Source organism: Leguminivora glycinivorella, chromosome 12, assembly GCF_023078275.1.
Source record: "Leguminivora glycinivorella isolate SPB_JAAS2020 chromosome 12, LegGlyc_1.1, whole genome shotgun sequence".
In the NCBI taxonomy this organism is placed as follows: domain Eukaryota; kingdom Metazoa; phylum Arthropoda; class Insecta; order Lepidoptera; family Tortricidae; genus Leguminivora; species Leguminivora glycinivorella.
The window spans coordinates 9,218,954-9,243,160 of record NC_062982.1 but is presented as its reverse complement, the minus strand read 5'-3'; the positions used below and the strand labels follow the sequence as shown (position 1 = coordinate 9,243,160).

Below are 24,207 nucleotides of genomic sequence, written 5' to 3'. Positions count from 1 at the left end.
GGCCATCAAATACATCACCATGCATTTAAGCGTTAACATCAAACTTATGTGAAATTACATATGACAATTAACCCTTGCACATTCGAGGCAACAAAAATTGCTACCAACTTACGATTAATAATAATAACTCATAGGTATGTATTGCCAATGTCGTCATGAATGTCTGTCAGCCATTTTACTCGGAAATATTTAGTTTTTCTTATTTGATAATGGCACAAAAGAGTTGTAACCTCGTACTACTACAATAATTCATAACTAAACATTAAATAAACTGAAGTCTTTCGCAATATTTAATCACAGTGGGTCGATGGTCTGCGTAAAGGAAAATTTCTATAAGTCGCGACACAGATAATTACTCTTGTGCAACTATTTGCAGACTGATAACAAATATTATATGATCTATTTATAAATAGTGGGACTGAAATGAGATGTCGACGTCAGTCTAATTCTGTCATCGGTATTTGGAATGAGCTAGTTTCATGTTTGAAAGTCTTATCATATGATGACATGTGTTGGCATTGAAAGGCTCTCTGTTTCTAGAACTGTTGGGTATTGAGGTGCTTGTTCAACGACGGGCGACAAGTAACTTATCTACTAAGTACCTAGCTGTTATAGGTATAGCGAGTTAAATGGCGCAAGAATCGACTGCAGATGTAGATCCGACGAGAACAAAGAATCATAATACTATTAATTACTTTGTGTCATAATACCCGTAATAGGGAAAACATATTAGGTACCTGTTATGTGACAATGAGGAGATATACCTCTTAAGTAATTGTTGTTGGGCTGTCCGGAATACTTACAATGACGTAGATAGGTACAGGATAATATCGTAAAATCTTGGTAAAATATATTTTAGGATTAATGTCTGCTACTGATCAAAACAATTTTAACGAGCTCTGGCTATATGTAGATAATTTATAAGGTAATATTTATAAGGTAATCAATACAGATCTCAGATCTTTTGATATCTCGCCAAGTGGTTAAAATCTTGTTTGCAAATTTTATTGTATCTAAACGAATTAACAAAAAAAATCTTATCGTGGAACGAAACTATTGATCTTAAGTGCAGTAATAAACGATTCAAGGAAATCAAAAGGTTCTGTGTGAAAGACGCTGCCTACTTTATATATGTAACTGTGATAGACGTAGTAGGTATATGTTGTATGAAGAAAAACATGTGCAGCGCTGACCCCAAGCGACAGTGTGTAAGGGCAAACAAATAATTAATGAATAGCAAACAAACAAGAAAACATTTAAATGAAGACGACCGAGGAAACATTGCATATGACCTCGCCAGGGTTTACTTACAATTAATTGGCAGTTGCAACATGATCAGCACAATCTTTAATGGATATTTTATTGACAATGTCCGTCGTTAACAATCAAAACAACTTTACCTACAAGTCATTAATATTGTGCACTTTACAATTATCTTATTATTTCAAGGTTTAGCCTTGAACTGTTCTTTATCATTGAAGGCGTCGGGAACGGTTTTGATGCTATCAAAGGACGAATGGAGGGTTAAGTGTTAAAACACTTTTTTTAAAGTAATATAGTTCAAAATTGTAAGAACAAAGCGGTTAGGTTAGATAGTTACTCTCGCTGCAAGGATTTTATTACCGCTTCAAATAAATGATGTTTATTTTAAGCCACATGTTTAATTTTAAACAGTAGTTACTTATGCTGCTGGTTTGTTTGTGCATGCCTCCGATTTTGCAGGAAATTGGCAATTAATTACTAGCTATATCCGATGGATTCAGCTGAAAGTGACTGAAACAATTAATATAGATAGGTATCCATTCCTTTAGGCAACTGTTAAAGCAGTTTATAGCCGAATAAAATATGACCCTTTTTTGGCAAACAAAGGTACTTATAAGTTACTCCAATTTTTTAAATGCATAGGTATCTATTTCTTGTCTCAATTACTGAACTCTTGTCCGTGTAGCGAGTATATTATTAGTCCGAGGATCGATTCAAACAAATGTCTCCCACGTGTATGACAGGTTCAACTCGAATTCGTAAACAGTGACGCTGTTCTATTCTATTTGAATAAACTCGTGTAAAATATACCTACCTATTGAATTTATTAATCCCTTGTGAAATCCGAATCTATCCACTTCAGCCGATTTCTACAGAAATTATGCTTCTAGAGGCTGCACTACATCTAATCGATATCTAATAGTTTACCCGCATTTACATCTATGACACAGACAATCGTTATCTATTTTAAAGGAAACTCTTTCGCGATTGTGTATCCACGCAAAATACTAATCTTATTTTTCCTTCTTTCCAGATCCGTAGAAGACTCGAAGAAAGAAACGATATTCACAGTGGCACCTCTCACAAAGGAGTCCAAATTCAGACGTCACATCCGGTCCATGTCCGACGTGCAGAGCAGTACACCCTACAAGCTAGCCTTCAGGTCGAGACAGGGCAGCACTCACACTCTCATGTACGACTCCGACACAAGGGCGCGGCGGATCCGCTCCTACAACCTCCACAAACAGCAGGAGTCCTCCGATTCCAGCGACTATGTGGAACCGAGGAAACTCCGAAGCATAGAACACAACATACTTAAGCACACAGATTCGATGAGAATCCTATAGGATCTGATTAATTTTACGTTGAGGCTGTACCGTCTAGTTACACTAGATTGGGATCATGTCGGACGCACTGTGTTCTATAGGACTGGATAGATGTGCTGCACAAACGAAACCGGCGTGATTCTATGGAATAGACTTTTGTGATTCCTTTTATGAGACTGTGATGAGGTAGACTAGTTAGTTCTAAGTTAAGTCAGTAAGGATAAGTATTCTAATAGAATACCGATGATGTGATTTAGGGAGTATGATAGTGATACCATTTTTTTATGATGATAATATTTAAGGATGGTGTTAAATCAAATGATTGTATAGAAGTTTAATACATAACACAGATGTCCTCTAAAAATTTAGATATTTTTTCATAAATGAGATAAACTGAAAAGTTTCATTTCATTTCACTTGGTTATTTCAATACTAGACGGATTGTAATTCATATCTTAAAAGTTCGATGGAAGCTTTAGATTAATGTGCCATGTACAATTTTATATAATTTTCAAAACGTTTGGTATGTACCTACTTCTGTGAAATAATTTTATGTTTGTTTTGCTAAAGCAATGTCTTACTTAGATACAGTTTTCTTTTGAATGCTCCCTTAAATAATATGTTTACATGCCAAAAAATATGGTATTATCGGGTATAGTCAGCTACATATAGCGAATAATTGTATGGTGCCATGGATTAGTCAGGCTTAAAATATTTTACACAGAACGGAAGCAGAATTATATGCAGCTGACTGTATAGTCGAATATCTTGAAATAAAGTTATTTAATTAGTGTTAACCGAACTGATTGTCATTAGTTCATCAAAAACAAGACGACCATAATAAAGGATTTTGTTTTCTTAAGATCTCTAATTATATCTAGATCATTAAATTTACCTGTGTAATTCAGAAGTTCTAATCTTTTTATCTATATAGCTACTTATAACAAAAATATTATTTCGTGGTAGTGATAGGTAGGTACTTATAAACTAGATAAGTATATCAAAGATATGAAAAATAGTGACCACGTGCCTTGTAGGATAAGAGTTTGGATGATATTAATACTATTCTACTACCTACCTATCAGTGGCGGCTGGTGACAATTTCTGCTAAGCAAAGAGAGCAAAAGGGAACCTACCTTAACATTAGATACCTACTTTACTAGTAATCTATTTTAGGCAAACCGTTGGGAATCGGCTTGTATGGACCAGCCGTTGCAGCTACCTATCCTATACATATATTTTAAATGAAGAGGTAACGTTATGCTGAAACTTATCGAGTCTTATTTACGAAAGATGGATTGATATATTTATTATAAAGAGGTTTATCCCTGATATTGTGTTAATGGATTTCTGAGCTAAAGTCTCAATAGTCAGCTGCCACACTTAGCTATGACCCGTGCTTTTGTATTTGGAAGAAAGGAAAAGCGGAAAATCTCATTGCAAACAGCTTAGTTGATATCCCGGAAGGCCGATGTTTCGCGGTGGTAGATTTAACTCTCACCCATTGAAGGCCCAAGGAAAATAGACAATAAGTTTTTCACTTTGCCTTTTTCTTATGGTGCTCCCACACTGGCTTGGCCGTTCTAAATGTTCTTACATATAACATGGTGTGACAGGGACAGCGCGATGACGCAATGGCACATTTATAACAGCCCAGGGAGCGCCGTTTAACATTAAAGTGAGTGTTGGAGCAACAAAAATGAGGTACTTAGCCCTTTATATGCCTTTCCAACACTGATTCCAGCCAAACTTTGAAAATTGCATGTGAAAGAAGTATTATTTCGGAATATTGACTTCTGCTTGTGCCTTATTATAAGGACTCTAAAAATAAACATATCAAAAAATGCATATCAGGCAGTCTAACACAAGTTGCACTTTCGCCCGCGAGTCCATACTTGCAGTCGCGCTTGATGTAGTATGGACTTTAGGGCAAGAACGCAAGTTGTGCTTGCTACAGGTCACAAATATCTATTTTGATGACATTGAATATGATCTGTGTCATGCAAAATATATCTTGGCCTTCTATAAAAAAACCGGCCAAGAGCGTGTCGGGCCACGCTCAGTGTAGGGTTCCGTAGTTTTCCGTATTTTTCTAAAAAACTACTAAACCTATCAAGTTCAAAACAATTTTCCTAGAAAGTATTTATAAAGTTCTACTTTTGTGATTTTTTTCATATTTTTTAAACATATGGTTCAAAAGTTAGAGGGGGGGGGACGCACTTTTTTTTTTCCTTTAAGAGCGATTATTTCCGAAAATATTAATATTATCAAAAAATGATCTTAGTAAACCCTTATTCATTTTTAGATACCTATCCAACAATATATCACACGTTGGGGTTGGATTGAAAAAAAATATCAGCCCCCACTTTACATGTAGGGGGGGTACCCTAATAAAACATTTTTTTCCATTTTTTATTTTTGCACTTTGTTGGCGTGATTGATTTACATATTGGTACCAAATTGCAGCTTTCTAGTGCTAACGGTTACTGAGATTATCCGCGGACGGACGGACGGACGGACGGACGGACGGACGGACGGACAGACAGACATGGCGAAACTATAAGGGTTCCTAGTTGACTACGGAACCCTAAAAACGAACATAATGTTACCTCGTAATTTTTTTGATCTGAAAAGACCTAAGATTGTATTAACACGAATTAGGAAGGCTACAGTTTCAGTTTTAATTTGTTTTTTTAAACGATTAATAAATTGATAAAATGTTATTCAGTTGTTTTTTTTTTCGTACTATTTTTTGTAATTAATTCTTCGACTTTGACACCATTGACTTGCCCAAGCCATTGAGTAGGTAATATGTACTACTGTAATAGGTATCCCTTATCCTAAGTGTTCAATTATCCGATGCTAGAACTCACATGCGAGTTTCAATACATTACGGTATTTCATTGGTGTTCCGAATTGGTGAATAAGTGAAGCATCACTATTATGTAGGTACTTTCTTATAGGCGTGTAGTTTACAGCAACTTGAGGAAAAGTCATCTGCCTTCCCTGATTCCTAAAAGAGTGCCCGACGAAGAAAATATACCTAGGAACTATTGATTGAAATAGTAAAAATGATAATTACCAAAATGCAATAAAGGAAAAGATAATTATAATTACAAAGGTACTTACCAATTTAACGCCTACAATAAAACTTCAGGCATAACAGTTTCCCTTGAGATCTGCTAATGGACAACCTCTATGTGAAATACCTATCTGAAATAATATAAACACAGGTACAGATATCAACATATTTAATTACGTGAAACATATTAAATACGAGAAATTCAATTATTTCGTTCTGTTTTGTACAGATAATGGCGATTTGACGAAACCGCCATAACAGTCTGACAACTTTGACAGGGTATCGTTCCTAAGGAATGAAGTAAAGCATAGCGGCTCGTGCTTGTTCGTACTTCGTACACACTTAAATCGCTTTTGCATTTGATCATGATTTTTTTAAATGCACATTTAAGCTCGTCTTTTTTATAATGTTCATATTCAGACATATCCTGTTAAATATTCTGTTTTTGCGCCTACATTTTTTTACATTTATAGCTTTTCGTGCTGAAAAAGTACGTGTGCCAGAGTATAACATATTTTATAGATTTTTTAGCAAACCGTACTTGACATAAGACTACGAAGCTTTATTACTTGTTTTGGAGTCAATCCCCAAGACATGCGCGCGCAATGGCGCTTTTTTCAATTTTTGGCACGTTACTGACAGACGATGACAGTTCTTTGTTATTGAATTTATTATTAAATTATTCATTTCAATATTACGCTTGTGGTGTCCGGTCTTATTTCGTGTCTTTCGGAATGTAATAAATAAGAAAAACTGTTGATTTCGAATAAAATCCGTGTTTAAGTATAATTCAGTTCAGTATAAATTCAATGTGACTGTGATTGCATAGTTCCAAAGCGGTTTCATAAAATTATTTGGTATTTTGGTGTCACGATCTGCTATAAACAATGAAGCTGTTGATATCGTTAGTTAGTTTAATTCACGTTATAATTGTTGGAGCTGGTCAAACACCGACACCGATTGTGTTATGGCATGGAATGGGTAAGATTTTTTCCGTGCAATATGAGTTATTGTCAAATCATATCAGGGGGCACGGTAGTGCCCCGCCAAGTCGAGCGCGAAGCAAACACTGCCGTACCATCCTTTACTGGAACCATTTCGCCGCATTTTCAGGCATTTGAGAACCTCTGGATAATACCAGAACGCAGAAATTTTCGTCATCCAGTAATTAAGCTATAATCACATACATAAAATTAAAATTTCAAGTCTGTAGGTCATTTAGTTCCGAAGTTAAGCAAAACCAAAGTTTCGCAATTATGACACTCACTCATGATCATCAGAATAAAAACTATTACTTCCCAACAACAACTCAGAAATTTGTTACAGAGTTACCCCCTTATTCATAAACGTACACTAAAGTTATCAAGCCGATAAAGTTTGTTTGTCCCTTTTGATAGAAAGTGTGATAACACTGATACGTCGGAAAGGGACAAACAAACTATATTGGCTTGATAACTTTAATTTACGTTTATGAATAAGGGGGTTAGGGTTTAATGGCCACATATAGGGAAAACTATAAAAACTAGGATAATCATAGATCAGGAGTACCTGGTGACTCTGATTAGAAAACACAAGAGCCCTACCAAACTATTAGAGATTGACATGCCGCCTTTACAAAAAATATTCAACTTGGTGGGCCGCTTCATTTCATGCCCACGTTTCTACAAAAAGAAGTGAAATCCCACCAAAAACATTCTGTAAAAAGCTAACCAAGTCTCGATGGAGCTGCTTGTATATCTCAAAAAGTAATGAAATCTAGACAAAGTTGTGCCAAGTGTAAGGTTCCTTACTGCAATTTCTTTATTATTATAGTTAATGTTGTGTGACTTGGCCGTTGAAGGGTACACAAGGGTACAAAACCAGGTGCTCCATGACACCATTGCACCAATCTGTCGCCAAAACCGCTACCCAGAATGTTTTTGGTGGGATGTTAGTTTTATTTTGGGTACTAAAAAAAATGCTTCTGTGCATGCGCTCTGTAGCACGCATATTGATTTCAGTACAGTGCTGGTCAATGGTTACTTTTCTTTCATATAAAACATCAATTTCAGTCCAAATATGAGATATATGAAACTGTGCATTAAAGTACTTTGAGGATACTACATTTTTTATTTATTTTTAGGTGACACCTGCTGTGCGTACTACAGTCTTGGTGGCTTCAAAACATTCCTAGAAAAACAGATACCAAATGTATATGTCACGTCCCTACGGTTTGGGAACAACACTATTGAGGACCGGGAGAGTGGTTTCTTCATGAACCCTAACGACCAAGTGGAGTATGCCTGCAGAATACTTGCGGCAGACCCTAAATTAGAAAAGGGCTTTCATGTGATTGGTTTTTCACAGGGATGCCAGTTTTTGTAAGTATTTTTATAGTTGACCTATATGGATGTTTTGGGTACAGCAGTATGTTGGTTTTTTTGTAAGATTCATAATTTTGTCAATTGTAAAATTATCACAAAACAATGAGTTAAAAGTTAGTAAAGTTACCACCCATAAATTACCTACAAGTTACCAATAAGTTTTAATAGAGATGTCTGATGTAGACTGTGCCATATTAGAATTTTTTGAATTATTGAGCAGTTATCAAAAAGTTTGTACATAGCCATGTCAGCAAATTTTAATTGATCCTATTTTGTTACCAACATTTAGTAATATAAGTCGACTTTCATGAGATATACATATACAGGGTAATTGTTATAATTAAGAAAATATAGATACTAGAGAACCTTAATGACGAAATAAAACTTACTATAATTTCAATTCATCAAAAAAATCTTGGTAAAAAAATAGGAATAATAAAAACAAATTTAACTTTTTCCTTAATTTTTGTACAAACTTTTTGAGAACTTCTGTATTGTGGATTTGTGGTAAGTACTAAAATTACTAAGCTCTATAGGTTGAATTGTATAAAGTTGCTGATTAATTTATGTTAATACTAATTAAAGAGGTAAATATTATTTGTCCTCAATTTATCTGTTGTTTATGTCTGCTCTTTGACCACAATGATATGACACAACACATCCATTACTATTATCAAGAATAGTTGCTTTTCAAACAAAATACATTAATTACATAATAGTCCCATTTTATATGTCTTAGATCTTTGGATGGCTGGCAATATTTGGTTTTTATTTTGCCTTTATTGTACCTATTATATATACTTTTAGGAAGCACAAATGGCAGAAGGCAGGCTTAATATCGAAAAGCATTTTTAATCAGTCAACCATTGAGCCAAAAAAACTTTTTTTATTGTTAACACACTCAACAAAAATCACAGTCATAAAACTTAGTCAAGTGATAATGTCAGACATAAAACCAGCAATGGCAAGAATGTTAGATAACTATAGCTTGTAGTATGTAGGTACAATGATTTTTCCTGGGCAGTAAAAGCACAGAATATATAATAGTACAAGTAAAAGTAAATTTCTAATCGCTGGCTATGTGCCTATTTTGCCGCAGTGTCAAGCGTATAGCGTACCGAGTGTAGGTACAGTCAACAACACAGCTGAGTTGTATACAAAATGCCAAAAATATATATGCACATCTCAATGTACAGGCAATAAAGTTCTGTATACTTACATATTTTTGGCACTTTATCTGTAGATATTCAGAGCTGTGTTGTTGATGATACAAACTACAAATCATGGATCGTGTCATGGTTCGTATTGTTAATTGTTATACCATTAAAGGTAAGATTTAACAAATTGGCACGTTATCGCGAACGATACAGCGGATTCGTACAAAAAACCTTATTTTTTATAATGTAGCCTTTAATATACATGCTTTTTGTAACGGGCAATTACGACTAATCGATTGACGCAAGAATCATCGAAATCGAACCCACGCGTTTGGTATCTGGAGTGCCACTAATCAACACACATTTAAAATTGACTAACACATTACCCTTCTTTACACACAGTGGAGCACAAAAACCTAATTTAAGTAGTAAATAAAACAAATTATTTTGTAATATATTTTTATTTGTTTTGAAATTGTTCCTAGTCACGCTTCTATATTGTATAGATAATAGTGACTTTTGAGGTCATAATGAACAAGATGGACCAATGCTGAAATCGCAAAAAAAAAAAACCAGATATTAGATTTAGATTTCCATTAAATTTGATACGTCGTTAGACTAAACAGAAGTTACAGTGGTATATCGCTTTTGGTTAAATTGTGTTATTTATTTATTTATTTATTTAAACTTTATTGCACAAAAGAACAACTTAATGTACAAAAGGTGAACTTAATGCCATGAGGCATTCTCTACCAGTCAACCTTTGGGCAAAGCAGAGAAGATTGTAGGCGGTGCATTAAGAGACCAATTTTGAAATATCAATCAAAAGCTTAGACATATTATTATTATTATTGTTTGTTTTCATACGTAAGAAATTCAGAAATAAAAAACACGTTTGTAGGCTATACAAATCTCTAGACTTGATTACTTTATGGTATCTACCTATTTCAGTTGACAAAAATCGGTTTTAATTTAACTCCAACTATTTCCTATTTTAGGCGAGGCATGATCCAACGTTGCGGCCACAAGTTGCCTCCAATCAAGAGCTTCATTTCCCTTGGTGGGCAACACCAAGGCGTCTACGGACTTCCTCACTGCATGGCGGTGTCACATAAAACCTGTGACTATATCAGAGAGCTACTAAACTATGCGGCTTATCAGAGGTAAGTTGACGATTTTTCCCCGTCACAAACTATCTGCAGGCAAGATCTTCATATCATACGGCCTTGTCACATAAAACCTGTGATTCCTGTGAATGATATTAGTCATCATCATCATTGGCCTTTAAGTCTATAACAGAGTACCTATACAAGCAGTGTCAAGTGGGGCTTTCTCATGGCTGTGTAAGCCAATACAGGAGCGACAAACACGACCACAACTCTGGCAGGTGTAGTGTGCCCGTGGCGAACAGGTATCGCGCTGATGACGCGATTAGTCACATAATATTTATTACATACAAAATCACTAATAGGTATTATTCGCTTATATTTTTAACCGCCTTCCAAATCTCAAGGGAAGGGGTTCTCAATTCGTCTGTTTTTTTTTATGTTTGTTCCTCGATATCTCCGTCGTTACTGGACCGATTTTGAAAAATTTTTTTTTATTGAATGTATATGCATTCAGATTGGTCCCCTGAAAGGCATACATATGGTGATTTTTGTGTTTTTAAAGGAACAGCATGCATTTACGTACGGAACAGTGACATTTGGTGCAGTGGAACTCCTGATGATGGTCAGAATGGAATTCCTCAAATCTGAACGGCACACTTATAGTGACTTTGGTATTTTTATAAGAACAGCATGCACTTACGTCCAGAACAGTGACATTTGGTGCAGTGGAACTGCTGATGATGGTCAGAACGGAACTCCTCAAATCTGAACGGCACACTTATAGTGACTTTGGTATTTTTATAAGAACAGCATGCACTTACGTCCAGAACAGTGACATTTGGTGCAGTGGAACTGCTGATGAAGAGTGAGCCGCCCCTGGTTAGAGTTCCGTTCTGATAATCATTCTCATCTGTAAGTACTTCAGAATCATCCAAATTTCAAAATTGGATCAGAAATGACGGAGATATCGAATAACAAACATTAAAAAATATACAGACGAATTGATAACATAATCCAACATTTGAAAGTATTTATCACCAGAACCCCAAAGGAAGGCGGTTTTTTTTCTCTTAAAAATTATATATTGTTGTATTTAGCCTATGTATCTGTAGGGGTTAGGGACGAGGTTCACATTTAACGACGATATTTATCACCAACACCACTATAACTAATTCATTCTCACTTAACATTCCTGTCACGCAACTGCCATCCAATATGGATATGGAAGTACATATGGAATTGTTATTGATCCTTCAGTGTAGGTTGACCTTGGGTGACCTTCGTAATACTTTATTATTTATTGCCATATCCAGTTTAAATTACAGCTTGTGCGATGCTACTTGACAATAGGCACAGTTTTAATAGATTATTATTAGGTACTTACACAGTTACCTACTCCCTAACTACCTACTTATTGGTCTCACTAGCTCTAGATTGTTCTTGCCCATTGATCATACCAAAGACATATGGAACTCCGTATAGACGGATAAAGTCTAAGAATAAAAGACGTGCCTCATAGCCATACATAGAGAAAAAGGTACGGTGGCCTAGATGGCGTTACACTTTTGGGGAACGCTCGGCTAGATGGCTCTAATATTAATATTTGACATTTTAACACATCAAGCTAACAATATGGGCCAAATTGTCAAAACTGAGGTTCAAAAGTTTTTAGCTTCTGTCGAGAGATGGCAGTCTTTGCACTGTGATTACAAGTTTTACTTTGACAGTAACTCTCTATAAAACTCGATCCTCTTTGATCATACCTAATAAATAAAACCCTGTATAGGTTGAGATTTTATACAATTTTTTTTTATATATACAAAGTAGCTACTGAAACTTTTTATTTATTTATACAAAACGAAGGTATTAGCGAGTGTATTAGCATCAGCAACGCTCATGTTGGAGTTGCAGGTGTCCATAGACTATGTTGACTGCTTACCGTCTAGCGTGCCATATCCTTCCGTGCTTACGATTTCAGCCTTGAAAAGTTTCGAAACGTAATCTTTTCGCAATTAGTATTTAGATATTCAGTGACAAGTATCCAAACACGAAATACCTATTATTTACTTACCTTTAGGTACACTTCTGTTGTAAGATGCTGTTTCTAACTAGGCGATGTTTGTATTAGCCGCCAGTATTTGCATTTGATTTCCATACTCGATCACGATCAGTACACAGACCTTGGATATAAACAAATACTATACATTACTATAGCTTTTGCTCGCATCGCTCGCGTTAAATTCGAAAATTGCGGAATTCTCCATAAAAAATTCCACCCCCCCATTTTAGGGAAGTGGGGGGTTAGAAAGAGACAAAAATTAGCCTTTGTCACTCTCTATTCCTTCAACTATCTCCACTTAAAAAATCGCGTCAATTCGTCGCTCCGTTTTGCCGTGAAAGACGGACAAACAAACAGACACAGACACTTTCCCATTTGTAATATTTTTATAATTATAATATTAGTATGGATTTATTTGCTGCTATTACTGCTACTGCTATATTATTTACTGGAACGGGCACGAGGGTTTGTGTACCTAAAGATAAGATAAGCGGGGAAAACGACCGTTTGACCTTTTAGTAAGCTATGAAACAATTAAGCAGATAAGTTGATGAAAACAAGTAAGATTTGGAGAAAGTTCAAAGTAGGTACCTACTCGTGTCGTGTGTCCTTAATCTACAAATAGTATAAACTAGCTTTTGCCCTCTGCTTCGCTCGCGTTAGAAAGAGACAAAAAACAGCCTATGTCACTCTCCATCCCTTCAACTATCTCCACTTAAAAAATCACGTCAATTCGTAGCTCCGTTGTGCCGTGAAAGACGGAGAAACAAACAGACACACACACTTTCCCATTTATAATATTAGTATGGATGCAAATGGAGATAATTCTGTATATCTATACCTCTTCACGCTTAGACCTTTAAAATGTATTCAATGTGGAGATTGATAGCGCCCTAAAGCCCTGTCATACTAACTAGTTGAAAAATACCTCATTGCGCGCTCGCCTCGTTTCGACTCACTTGCGTCTCGTTAGTATTATAGGGCCCTTACTTATTTAGGTACCAATGATATGTCGAATTAACTTGATTAATTGTTTTGCGACTAAAAGTCTGATGATGTATTTTTAACCCCCGACGCAAAAACCGACGGGGTGTTATAAGTTTGACGTGTCTGTCTGTCTGTTTGTCTGTCTGGCTGTGTGTGTGTGTCTGTCTGTGGCATCGTAGCTCCCGAACGGATGAACCGATTTAGATTTAGTTATTTTTGTCTGAAAGCTGAGCTAGTCGGGAGTGTTTAACCATATTTCATGAAAATCGTTCCACTATGTCGCGGTCGGGGGTTTATCAAAATTTTAATTTTGTGGTTAGGTTATACAGAATTTTATTTCTTACATTTTCATATCTTACTTTCAGATGGCTCCAGTTATCTTTGGTCCAAGCTACTTACTGGCACGATCCGCTCAGTGAGGAAGAATACAAGAGGAAGAGCATCTTCCTCGCTGATATCAACAACGAGTTGACGATCAACGAGACATACAGGTATCATCATCATCGTCATTCGAAATCATTTGACGACCGGTCTGGCTCAGCCTGCTAAGCCGCGGTCCTGGGTTCGAATCCCGGTAAAGGCATTTATTTGTGTGATGAGCACATATATTTGTTCCCGAGCCATGGATGTTTTCTATGTATATATGTATGTATTTATCTATTTAAGTATGTATATCGTCGCTTAGCACGTGCACCCATAGTAAAAGCTTTGCTTAGTTTGGGGCTAAGTTGATCTGTGTAAGGTGTCCCCAATATTTATTTATGTATTACTAGCTCGCGGTTTCGCTTGCGTTAGAAAGAGACAAAAAGTAGCCTATGTCACTCTCCATCCCTTCAACTACCTCCACTAGAGATGGGCGGCGGGAAAATACCCGGGGTATCTATCGGGTATTTACCGGGTATTTACCCAATCTACCCGATATTTACCTTTTCTACCCTAATGGGTGGGTATAAATAAATATTGTAATAAAATGGGTCATAAATTGAATTTAATCGTGAAAAAATGTTTTCTTGGTATTGTATAATATATTTATATTTTATTAATATACATAGTTCTATAAACATATATCGAAGTATTTGTATTGAATAAGGAATTTGTTAAATATCATTGACATGCTTGTGTGTTTGTTACCTCCTCCTCCTAAACGGCTGAACCGATGGGGATGAAATTTTGTGTGCTTATTATAGTTCCTCTCAAGTAACAATTTCTCGTCCTATAGTGGTCGAGGACACCAAATTAAATCACACTAAATGGTCCTATAAATAGTCTATATTGGTACTGTAGAGCCGATTTGGCGCAATTATGCAGCCATTTAGTGATATAATAGGCCTATAATAGCAGTATCATCAGTGACGTTTAAGGTCTATAATGGTGATGTAATAGATATAGATATAGATGTTTATTGGTAAATTATTCACATTTACACGTCAATTATTTACATACAATGATTATTTAGAAAAAAAAAATCACATTTCACATTGGGTATTCTAAGTAATGCAGACACACATATTACATTAGTAGGTACACGATCCAGTCAATGACCCGTAGGTATCAAGGAACTCATCCAAAGTATAGCAAGCCATTTCAAGTAGGATGGATTTTAGTTTGCGGACAAATATTGCATCGCTAGAAGCTTGCTTTATGTCATCATGCAGTATATTGTAAAGTCTGATACCCATTACATGCACAGACTTTCTAGTTTTGATGACTATTGTGCTATAATTTGTTGTAGGAATGATGACTATTGTGCTAATTTGTTGACATAGAGGACACAGTAACGCTATTATAGTATCAATGTATGCTATAGTAGCATTTGAGATTCCGTTATACAGGTTATTTTGTTCTATAATAGCAGTTGCCGTCCCTTTTAATGCGAAATTTCTAAAATAATTTAATGTGTGTAATATTTAACAAAAACTGTTCTAAACGAGGAACTTAACGAAAAGTGGCGTGTGAACTTGTGAAGTTTAGTGTCAATTAACATAATTTGGATTTCGTATACTTCCATCATTACTGCAAAAAGGTATGCGATGGAAATTTTACCGTTAAAAGAATATTAGTTTAATGGAGTATTTTAAATGCGCCCTCGATTTATACCATGTTTTGAATAAAATAAATAAATATAATTTAATACAATAAAATTATTGGCACCATAGTTTCTACTATGGATCCAAGAAGTAAAACATACGCTTTTATAGTTCGACTATATCACTTATCATACGCATTCACTGCCATGAGCCCGCCATCGTGGATTCAATTAGGGTTGCATGAGAATTTAACTATGATTCAGTTTAACTTATAAGTTCTTTATATAGAAAACAATACTTGTTTTCAATGTTTTACTGTAGAAAGATCTTTTAAACAGTATTAATAAATGTTGTTTTCTTTTTAGTATGACAAATCTAAACTACAATTGGTCGCTATGTGTATTTTTAAAGTTAATTTCTAGAAAAACACTGTACGGAACCAGATACCGCATCTTTGGCCTGATTTCATAATTAAGATGTATAAACACCATAAAGCAGCCTTTTAAGGTCAAAATTGTCATTTAAAAGTAATCGTTTTCTACTCTTATATATCTGATTTGGTTTATAAAATATATAGTAAACTCAGCTATAACGCTATTGTGTTTTAAAAGAGATACCGAAATCATTATTCAACAGGTCTGTGATATTTAAATAGTCATTGTGGCGTATACGGCGATGAGATATCAAAGGCATTAGAAAACGACTATAACCTTTTCAAAGCTATATAAACGTATCCTGAAAACTTCATTATAAAAATAGCTCTATAATGGTATTCATATCACCACTATACAGTGTTAAATACTATAGCAGTGTTTTCCAAAGCCACTATATCCCAAAATAGTGGTATAGTTAGGTTTTAAATCTGTTAAAACACAACTACTAAAAATACTATAAGCGGCTTGTTGGTAACCTTAATAGCGCAAATTGATTGCATAACAGTGATTTCTAACACCAATATACAGTAATATTGTTCTATAATAGTCATATTTGATCCTGTTATAGACCAGGCCTATAGCGGCTCTATAAAATGGTGATATAAACGTTTGCATCACTTCCTAATAACACCTTTTAGCTGTATAACGCAACAACTATAGCGGCTTGTCGGGAACCTTAGTAGCGCAAATTGATTGCATAGCAGTGATTCCTAACACTATTATACAATAATATAGACCTATAGTAGTCATATTTGATCCTGTTATAGACCAGGACTATAGCGGCTCTATAAAATGGTGATATAAACGTTTACATCACTTCCTAATAACACCTTTTAGCGGTACAAGCTTATAGAGCTAAAAGGTGTGACTGGAGGCTTTTATACGACAGGCGGTCACGCCGAAAACCTTTATACGACATCTATAGTAGCTTTTAGCGTCGAAAACCAAAATTATAGCACTAAAATGTTACTTGCTGTTTGTTTGGTAAAGCCTACTATCTAGCCGAAGTCCAGTATCTAGCCGAAGTCACATAGAAGGCATTATTACAGTCCGAATTCAAAGCAAGTGTTAATTAAAATCACACATGGACGTGACGCTTGTTTAACTAAGTACAAACTAAATTATAAGTATCCCATAAATAAAAATAAAAAAAAGTAACTGACCGGTCAAGTGACTTATTGCACCCTTTCAATACGGATGCAACTACCTGGCGTTTTGCAAAGCTGTGACCTAATTGGCTAATGAATTTGAATTTGTCTGTCCACCGTGTTTAAGTTAAGTAAGTTATTTGAATATTTAGTGGGCCTAAAACATCTGGGGAATACAACTTTTTAATTGAATGTGGTAAATTACACATGATATATGGAATATTTGGAATCTCTGTTAACATTTTAATATTAGTTAGTCAAATATATATATTTATTTTAGTAGAAAAATATATTTCAGTCATGTAAATTAAGAATAATCTTTAATTTCATTAGATTATTTTTTATACCCGCTCATTTGGGTAGATACGGGTAAATACCGGGTAGATTGGGTAGATATGGGTATTTTCCCGGTATTTACCCGTCAGCGCCCATCTCTAACCTCCACTTTAAAAATCACGTCAATTCGTCGCTCCGTTTTGCCGTGAAAGACTGACAAACAAACAGACACACACACTTTCCCATTTGTAATATTAGTATGGATTTATTTTATTTTATTCTCTTGCCCTTATCCCAGTCACTTGGGGTCGGCACAGCATGTCTTCCTTTTCCATACATCTCTATCACTTGTCATTTCATCATTAACTTGTTTAAGTTCCATATCATGTCTCACACAGTCCATCCGCCACTTCTTCGGTTTTCCTCTCCCTTTACTTCCACCACCTTCCACATTCTTTCGTAATATCTTTTTCATCATTTAAAAGAAATATTTACTTGTTAGTTTACAAGATTTTATTAAAAGCATAAGCGTGCCAGAAATTTTAGTTCAACATAGGAAATATTATTGTACAAATTTTTGAAACTAGTGCCCCAAAAAAACATCTTAATGCAATTGATGCATCTGGACTTTGTCCAAAAGTAGAACGTCATTTTGCATACACATGACAATTTCCCACATAACCTGGTTGTAATTAATCATAAGATCATTTGTATTCACATTCTTATTTTAACCGTGACAGTAAACGCAAGTGTATTCATATCTTATGCATTTTTGTTGATACCTCGGCACCCGTTCCTTTACATTCTCTTACAATTATAATCTCTCTGCCTTATAATAAAGGCTTAACTCCTAATTATAACTCAGACCAAAGATAATCAAGTATTATAGAAAGTTACTGTCAAAGTAAAATGTGTAATCACAGTGCATAGACTGCTATCTCTCGACACAAGCTTAAAACAAACAAAAAAATGTACCCAGCTATTGCTCTATATTACGTAATAGGCGATCTGTTTCAAAGGTAAAATCATGACTGGGAATGTGGGAATGTGAAACTTTTAGTTCAAAAATATTTTTAATTTACGATTAAGTATCGATAAACGAATGACACTTTAGTCCGTGCTTAATAATTCATTTTATGGTAGGTATATTAAAATGTCGAAAGATGTTAACTTGTTATGAAATTTCGCTTCTATTGGAAGTTTTGGAATCTGATTTCGTGTCAATAGAAATGTAGAAATATCGGAGGCAAAGGGTTCGGTTTTGGGGGCAAATGCGTGGGCCGCGCCTCTGCAAATGGTCCAAGGCTTGAATTTCTTCAGCCTATTACAAAAGCAGTAGATGTGTTTGTGTAGATGTAGAAAAAGTATAGGTAGAAGTAAAATGTGACCCACATAACACATCCCGATATCTGATTGAGCTGAAATTTTGCATATAATGTAGATTGGATGACAAAGTAGCAATATCCATACTGATATTATAAACGGGAAAGTGTGTGTGTCTGTTTGTTTGGCTGTCTTTCACGGCAAAATGGAGCGGCGTGTTGATGTGTTTTTTTAAGTGGAGATAGTAGAAGGGTTAGAGAGTGACATAGGCTACTTTTTGCCTCTTTTTAACCCCCACTTCCCTAAACTGGGGGGAGGAAGTTTGTATGAAGCATTCCGCAATTTTAGAATTTATCGCAAGCGTAGCCGCGGGCAGAAGCTAGTGATGACATAAAATGTAAATGGGCGAGGTACCCATGAAAACTCTTTATTCAAATAGAGCAAGCTACAGAAACATGGGATGGACCTTGTAACACGTTCGACACCAAGAACTCACTCGTGAAATTTGCTCAGATGCCGGACAACCCGCTGGGCGGGTTCTCGGCATACAAGCGAGCGGTTATAAATTACGACCAGTTTCTGACGTAGCGCGCCATTTTTTGTCAGAATGTGTTATCTTCGGGTCTATTGCTGACGACTCACACCAGTCACACCTAAAGGTCTATTGCCACGACACCGGTAGTAGGTACCTATTTGGGGTTGGTAAAAATATCTCAATGAGTATAACTGCCTGTAACGAAAAGTAGGTATAATTAGCGATAGAAGCCTGCATGAAGAATAAAAATGATACCAGAAACGTAATGTCCTATTTTGTGTATTTACAGATCAAACTTGCAAAAACTGGAGAGCTTCGTTATGGTGAAGTTCGACAGAGACAGTATGGTGCAACCGCGAGAGTCGGAATGGTTCGGATTCTATAAACCTGGACAAGCCTCTCAGCTGCAGACTCTACAGCAATCTAAAATCTACACTGAGGTGAGGATGTACACCAGGGAAGCTAGTAAATTTAACAGTTACTATCGAAAAAAATGCTTCTACTTAGTAGATATTTACAACTAGGGAACAAATCAAATTATTTTATTGAATATTTTTTGAGTTGTTTTTTTTTTTTTAGGAGTCACACTACTATATATAAATTATAAATTTAAATAGATATCATACACGAAAGAAAAAACGACAAGGCCCACTGGTGGCCGAGCCGGGAATCGAACCCGGGTCTTCAGCTTACGCGGCTAGCGTCTTCACCACTAGACCACCCGCCCGCCTAGCCGCGGGCGGGCGGGTGGTCTAGTGGCGTAAGCTGAAGACCCGGGTTCGATTCCCGGCTCGGCCACCAGTGGGCCTGGTCGTTTTTTCTTTCGTGTATGATATCTATTTAAATTTATAGTAGATATTTGTTAGTTTCAAAATTATTCGGCTATAAACGAAACGAAAACTTCATAAAGGGAAAGTTCGACAGAGACAGTATGGTGCAGCCCCAGGAATCCGAATAGTTCTGCTTCTATAAACCTGGACAAGGCTCTCAGCTGCAGACGCTGCAGCAATCTAAAATCTATACTGAGGTAAGAAAGTCTCAGGGAAGAAGTTACAAAACTTCGTAATCCGCGGCAAGAGTAACATGAGTCACGATTTCAGGGCATGTTCCATTTACTCACGATGCAAGTTCAAGTCATAATCTATCTCTAAATAAGTGTTACTTCCCCGATATATGCATAGATCCTTTCATTTGCAGCTGTAGTTCAAATTAACACTAAACGAAGTCGTGACTCACGTTACTTTTACGTAGATTTACCCTAATTGTAAACATAGGTGCTGCAGCAATCTAAAATCTATACTGAGGTAAGAAAGTCTCAAGGAAGAAGTTAGAAAACTTCGTAAGTTTGGCAGCGATAGCGTGGTGAAGTCATTTGAGTCGGAATGGTTCGGATTTTATAAACCTGGACAAGGGTCTCAACTACAGACTCTTCAGCGGTCCAGGATCCTAAGGTAAGAAACACGATGTTAAGCATTCCCTGGCCGTCTATCACGAGCAGCATTCTCGTCTCATAATCGAAATTGCACAACATGTATTGGTTCGTTGAGAATGTAGGTAACTTACGCTAGCCAGGAAATGATACTATGAATTGTATGTAAACCCATAAAATAAAATAAAAAGCCGGAACGCAATACGGTTGTGAAGTTGCCACATAGCATGTCAATAAGTCTTAGTGCGTCTTTACACTATCCGATCCGATATCGGATATCGGAAGGATTTCAAAGGCAAAAATCAAAGATGCCGGCTTAAATGTAAGAGATACCGGTCCTACATCCGATATCGGATCGGATAATGTGAAAATGCACTTAGGCTGGGTATAGTGGCCGTCTCCATATTCGTACAGTCAACCAATTGGAACCCTAGGCCACTGTAGAACTATGTCATAGTGACGATATAAATCATATTGTGAGAAATCTCTTACTGCTTGTCATTTTGACAATTCCAATTGGTTGACTATACCTATTAGTATGGAGTAATTATGACTTTATTACTCGTATGACTGCACCGCTATCCTAGGAAACCCGAGCTCTAGAATATTGGTAGAACTTACGTACTTATTGATGAGTACCTATATTTACATTTATCCATACTAATGTTATAAATGGGAAAGTGTGTGTGTCTGTTTGTTTGTCCGTCTTTCACGGCAAAACGGAGCGACGTATTGACGTGATTTTTTAAGTAGAAATTGTTGAAATGATCAAGAGTGACATAGGCTACTTTTTGTCTCTTTCTAAGCTCCTGCTTCCGTAATAAAATGGGGAGTGGAAGTTTGTATGGAGCACTCCGGAATTTTCAAATTTAACGCGTGCGAAGCCGCGGGCAAAAGCTAGTCTATATATATTTATAATAAGTTAAAAATGTATCAACATTAGTTATTTCTATGATTGATTTGAGTATCAATTCACATTAACTATGCTGTTGCAATGCCGATAAATGAGTTAGTAACACTGCACTCTTATTATCGTCCGAAATCTTATTCAGTTTTATGAACTGCGATAACCTTCCGAAAAAAACGTCCCATTCTTGCACTTAATGATCAAAAACTCCTATGTTTCCGACAAAGTTAGCCATTATGCGTAATTATGTTAACGAAAATTAATTTTAATAATGCACTACGTATGTAGGTAGAACGGACTCGTCGCCAGATGGTATGTCGCGGGGTCGGAAAGTAAACAACCGTACTGCTCTGTAGCTAGTTTATTACTGGTTTTGACAGGGTGATGCGCTTACATATATTACAAAACTGCTTGTTCACTTTTCCTATTTGACATTGTCACGTATTAGAAAGGACATTCGATCAATGTATCCCTACTTAAAACTGTTTTCACAAAATAGTTATTGCAGAGTGATTTGAAAAATGTCACAAAGAAAAAAGCGTTCGATGAATTTGTGAATTACAGGCTCGCGGTGCAAAATTGTTCTGCACTAAGTGCAACGTTAGTTTTCCCCAAAGAAAAGCTTCTATGGAACGACGTTTCAATTCGGAAAACCATACATCCGTCAAACACTTTTCATATATACCTTCTAAGATGCTTAGTAGCTGTAGGCATAATATGTCCGTTTCTACCAAATAGACATTCTGTTTTATGTGCTCTTTATGTGATTGATTGCACCCGCGCTAATGATGTATGCTTGTTACATTCCAGGACCGGCTTGGGCTGCAGGCAATGGACCGCGCCGGCAAACTCGCATTCCTGTCCCAGCCCGGTGACCATCTACAATTCGACGAGACGTGGTTCATCGATAACATCATCAACAAATACCTTGTTTAGTTAAGAGCAAAGAGGATCGAGTATTATAGAGAGTTACTGTCGAAGTAAAATGTGTAATCAGTGCATAGACGGCCATCTCTTGACACAGGCTTAAAACTTTTGAACCTCAGTTTTGACAATTTGGCCCATATTCTTAGCTTCATATGTGTTAAAATGTCAAATATTAATATTAGCGCCATCTAGCTGAGCGTCTCCCAAAGGTGTAATGCCATCTAGGCCACCGTACCTTTTTCTGTATGGTACTGAGGTACGTTTTTTTCTTACACTTTATCTGTCTATACGGAGTTATATATGTCTTTAAGAGTATATATTCTGCTCTCTAGCCGGAAAGTGTCAACATTCAGCTCACTGCGCTGAATGAAGTTGTCGCTCAAGTGGAAAAATAGTAACAACGTCCAGCTTATTAATGAGATGGCAAACTGACATTTTACCTCGCTAGGTGGCGCTACTGTAACCAACTACTGTAGTGATTCCTAACCTTTTCAATACTTTTATCCCCTTGACTAATAAGACAACTCGATTTGACCCCTCTTCATAATCTTTTAAAGTAATCTTTCTATAGTTTTCATTGATTAGCATATTTTTTCTGGATTCTCTGTAAATGTAAGTTGGTTAAATAAATAATAATAATATATTTTCCCAAGAAACAAAGCGATTTTTTAACCTCTCGTATCGGCCGGAACGTGGATCCACGTTCGTAGATAATTAGATATTGAATTCTAATTAATTTTAAATTAGAGTTCAATACCTACGAACGCGGATCCACGTTCCGGCACACGAGAGGTTAAGTAAATTTACTGACCGTGTTTACCGACCAATTAGTTTAACACTTTCGGAACCAAGAACGCGCCTAGTGGACACTCGTAAACTTTGTTCAGATTCCGGAATACCCGCTGAGCGGGCTCTCGCCTCACAAGCGGCCGGTTATAAATTACGACCGGTTTCTGACGTTGTGCGCCATTTTTTGTCTGGTAGTGAATATGTTAAGAAGAGTTCTAAATGCTAATGACTGTCATTTTGTTAAGGCAGTTGGTACCACTTACCCGACTACTGTGTCACTGAAAAATCACAAAAGTGTTATCGAAGATTTTTACGTACATATAATGTACGTTGCAGTGAGGATATACTATACATAATTGTGACGTTATCTGGGTAAAGGGACCTTATTGTAGATGGCGCTTACGTCCCGCGGCGTCATATTTGTACACGAACGTCACTAACGTCGATCATAACGTCGTAAGCGCCATCGACAACAAGGTCCCTTTACCCAGATAATGGCACAATTATGCGTTAACCTTTCAGTGTGCATTTTCATTAAGTGGGCAGTGTGTTTCTACAACTCTTGATAACCTATTAAATTTTTACTAACTTATGTGTCCTTAGTAACAGCAAAGAGGATCGAGTATTATAGAGAGTTACTGTCGAAGTAAAATGTGTAATCACAGTGCATAGACTGCCATCTCTTGACACAGGCTTAAAACTTTTGAACCTCAGTTTTGACAATTTGGCCCATGTTGTTAGCTTAATATGTGTTAAAATGTCAAATATTAGTATTAGCGCCATCTAGCTGAGCGTACCCCAAAGGTGTAATGCCATCTAGGCCACCATACCTTTTTCTGTATGGTACTGAGGTACGTTTTTTTCTTAGACTTTATCTGTCTATACGGAGTTATATATGTCTTTGGTAACAGAGACTGAACGGCTGAATCTCTTTTCTGTAGCAAAAGAGTTATTCGAATTATTGTCTCATAGTTTAATATGTATTAGGTAAGGAATATACTTTAAAATAAATACTTTATTTTTAACAAAATGTGATGTTTGCCTGAAGCATTAATATTAGTAAATTT

General features: G+C 36.2%; 1 protein-coding gene across 2 annotated transcripts in view; it reads left to right on the top strand.

The window, feature by feature from the left end:
* The window catches only part of LOC125231719 (palmitoyl-protein thioesterase 1-like), a 41,170-nt gene extending 18,681 nt beyond the window's left edge, over positions 1-22,489 (top strand). The window contains exons 1-6 of one of the 2 annotated variants that reach the window (XM_048137261.1): positions 6,353-6,651; positions 7,793-8,030; positions 10,189-10,353; positions 13,711-13,836; positions 19,378-19,528; positions 22,235-22,489. In XM_048137261.1, coding sequence (XP_047993218.1) covers positions 6,558-6,651; positions 7,793-8,030; positions 10,189-10,353; positions 13,711-13,836; positions 19,378-19,528; positions 22,235-22,360 — 900 coding nt within the window. In that variant the 5' untranslated portion in view covers positions 6,353-6,557 and the 3' untranslated portion in view covers positions 22,361-22,489. Of the gene's footprint in view, positions 1-6,352; positions 6,652-7,792; positions 8,031-10,188; positions 10,354-13,710; positions 13,837-19,377; positions 19,529-22,234 lie in introns of those variants that run through there. The other variant, XM_048137262.1, reaches the window with a different exon arrangement.
* The last annotated feature ends 1,718 nt before the right edge of the window (positions 22,490-24,207 follow it).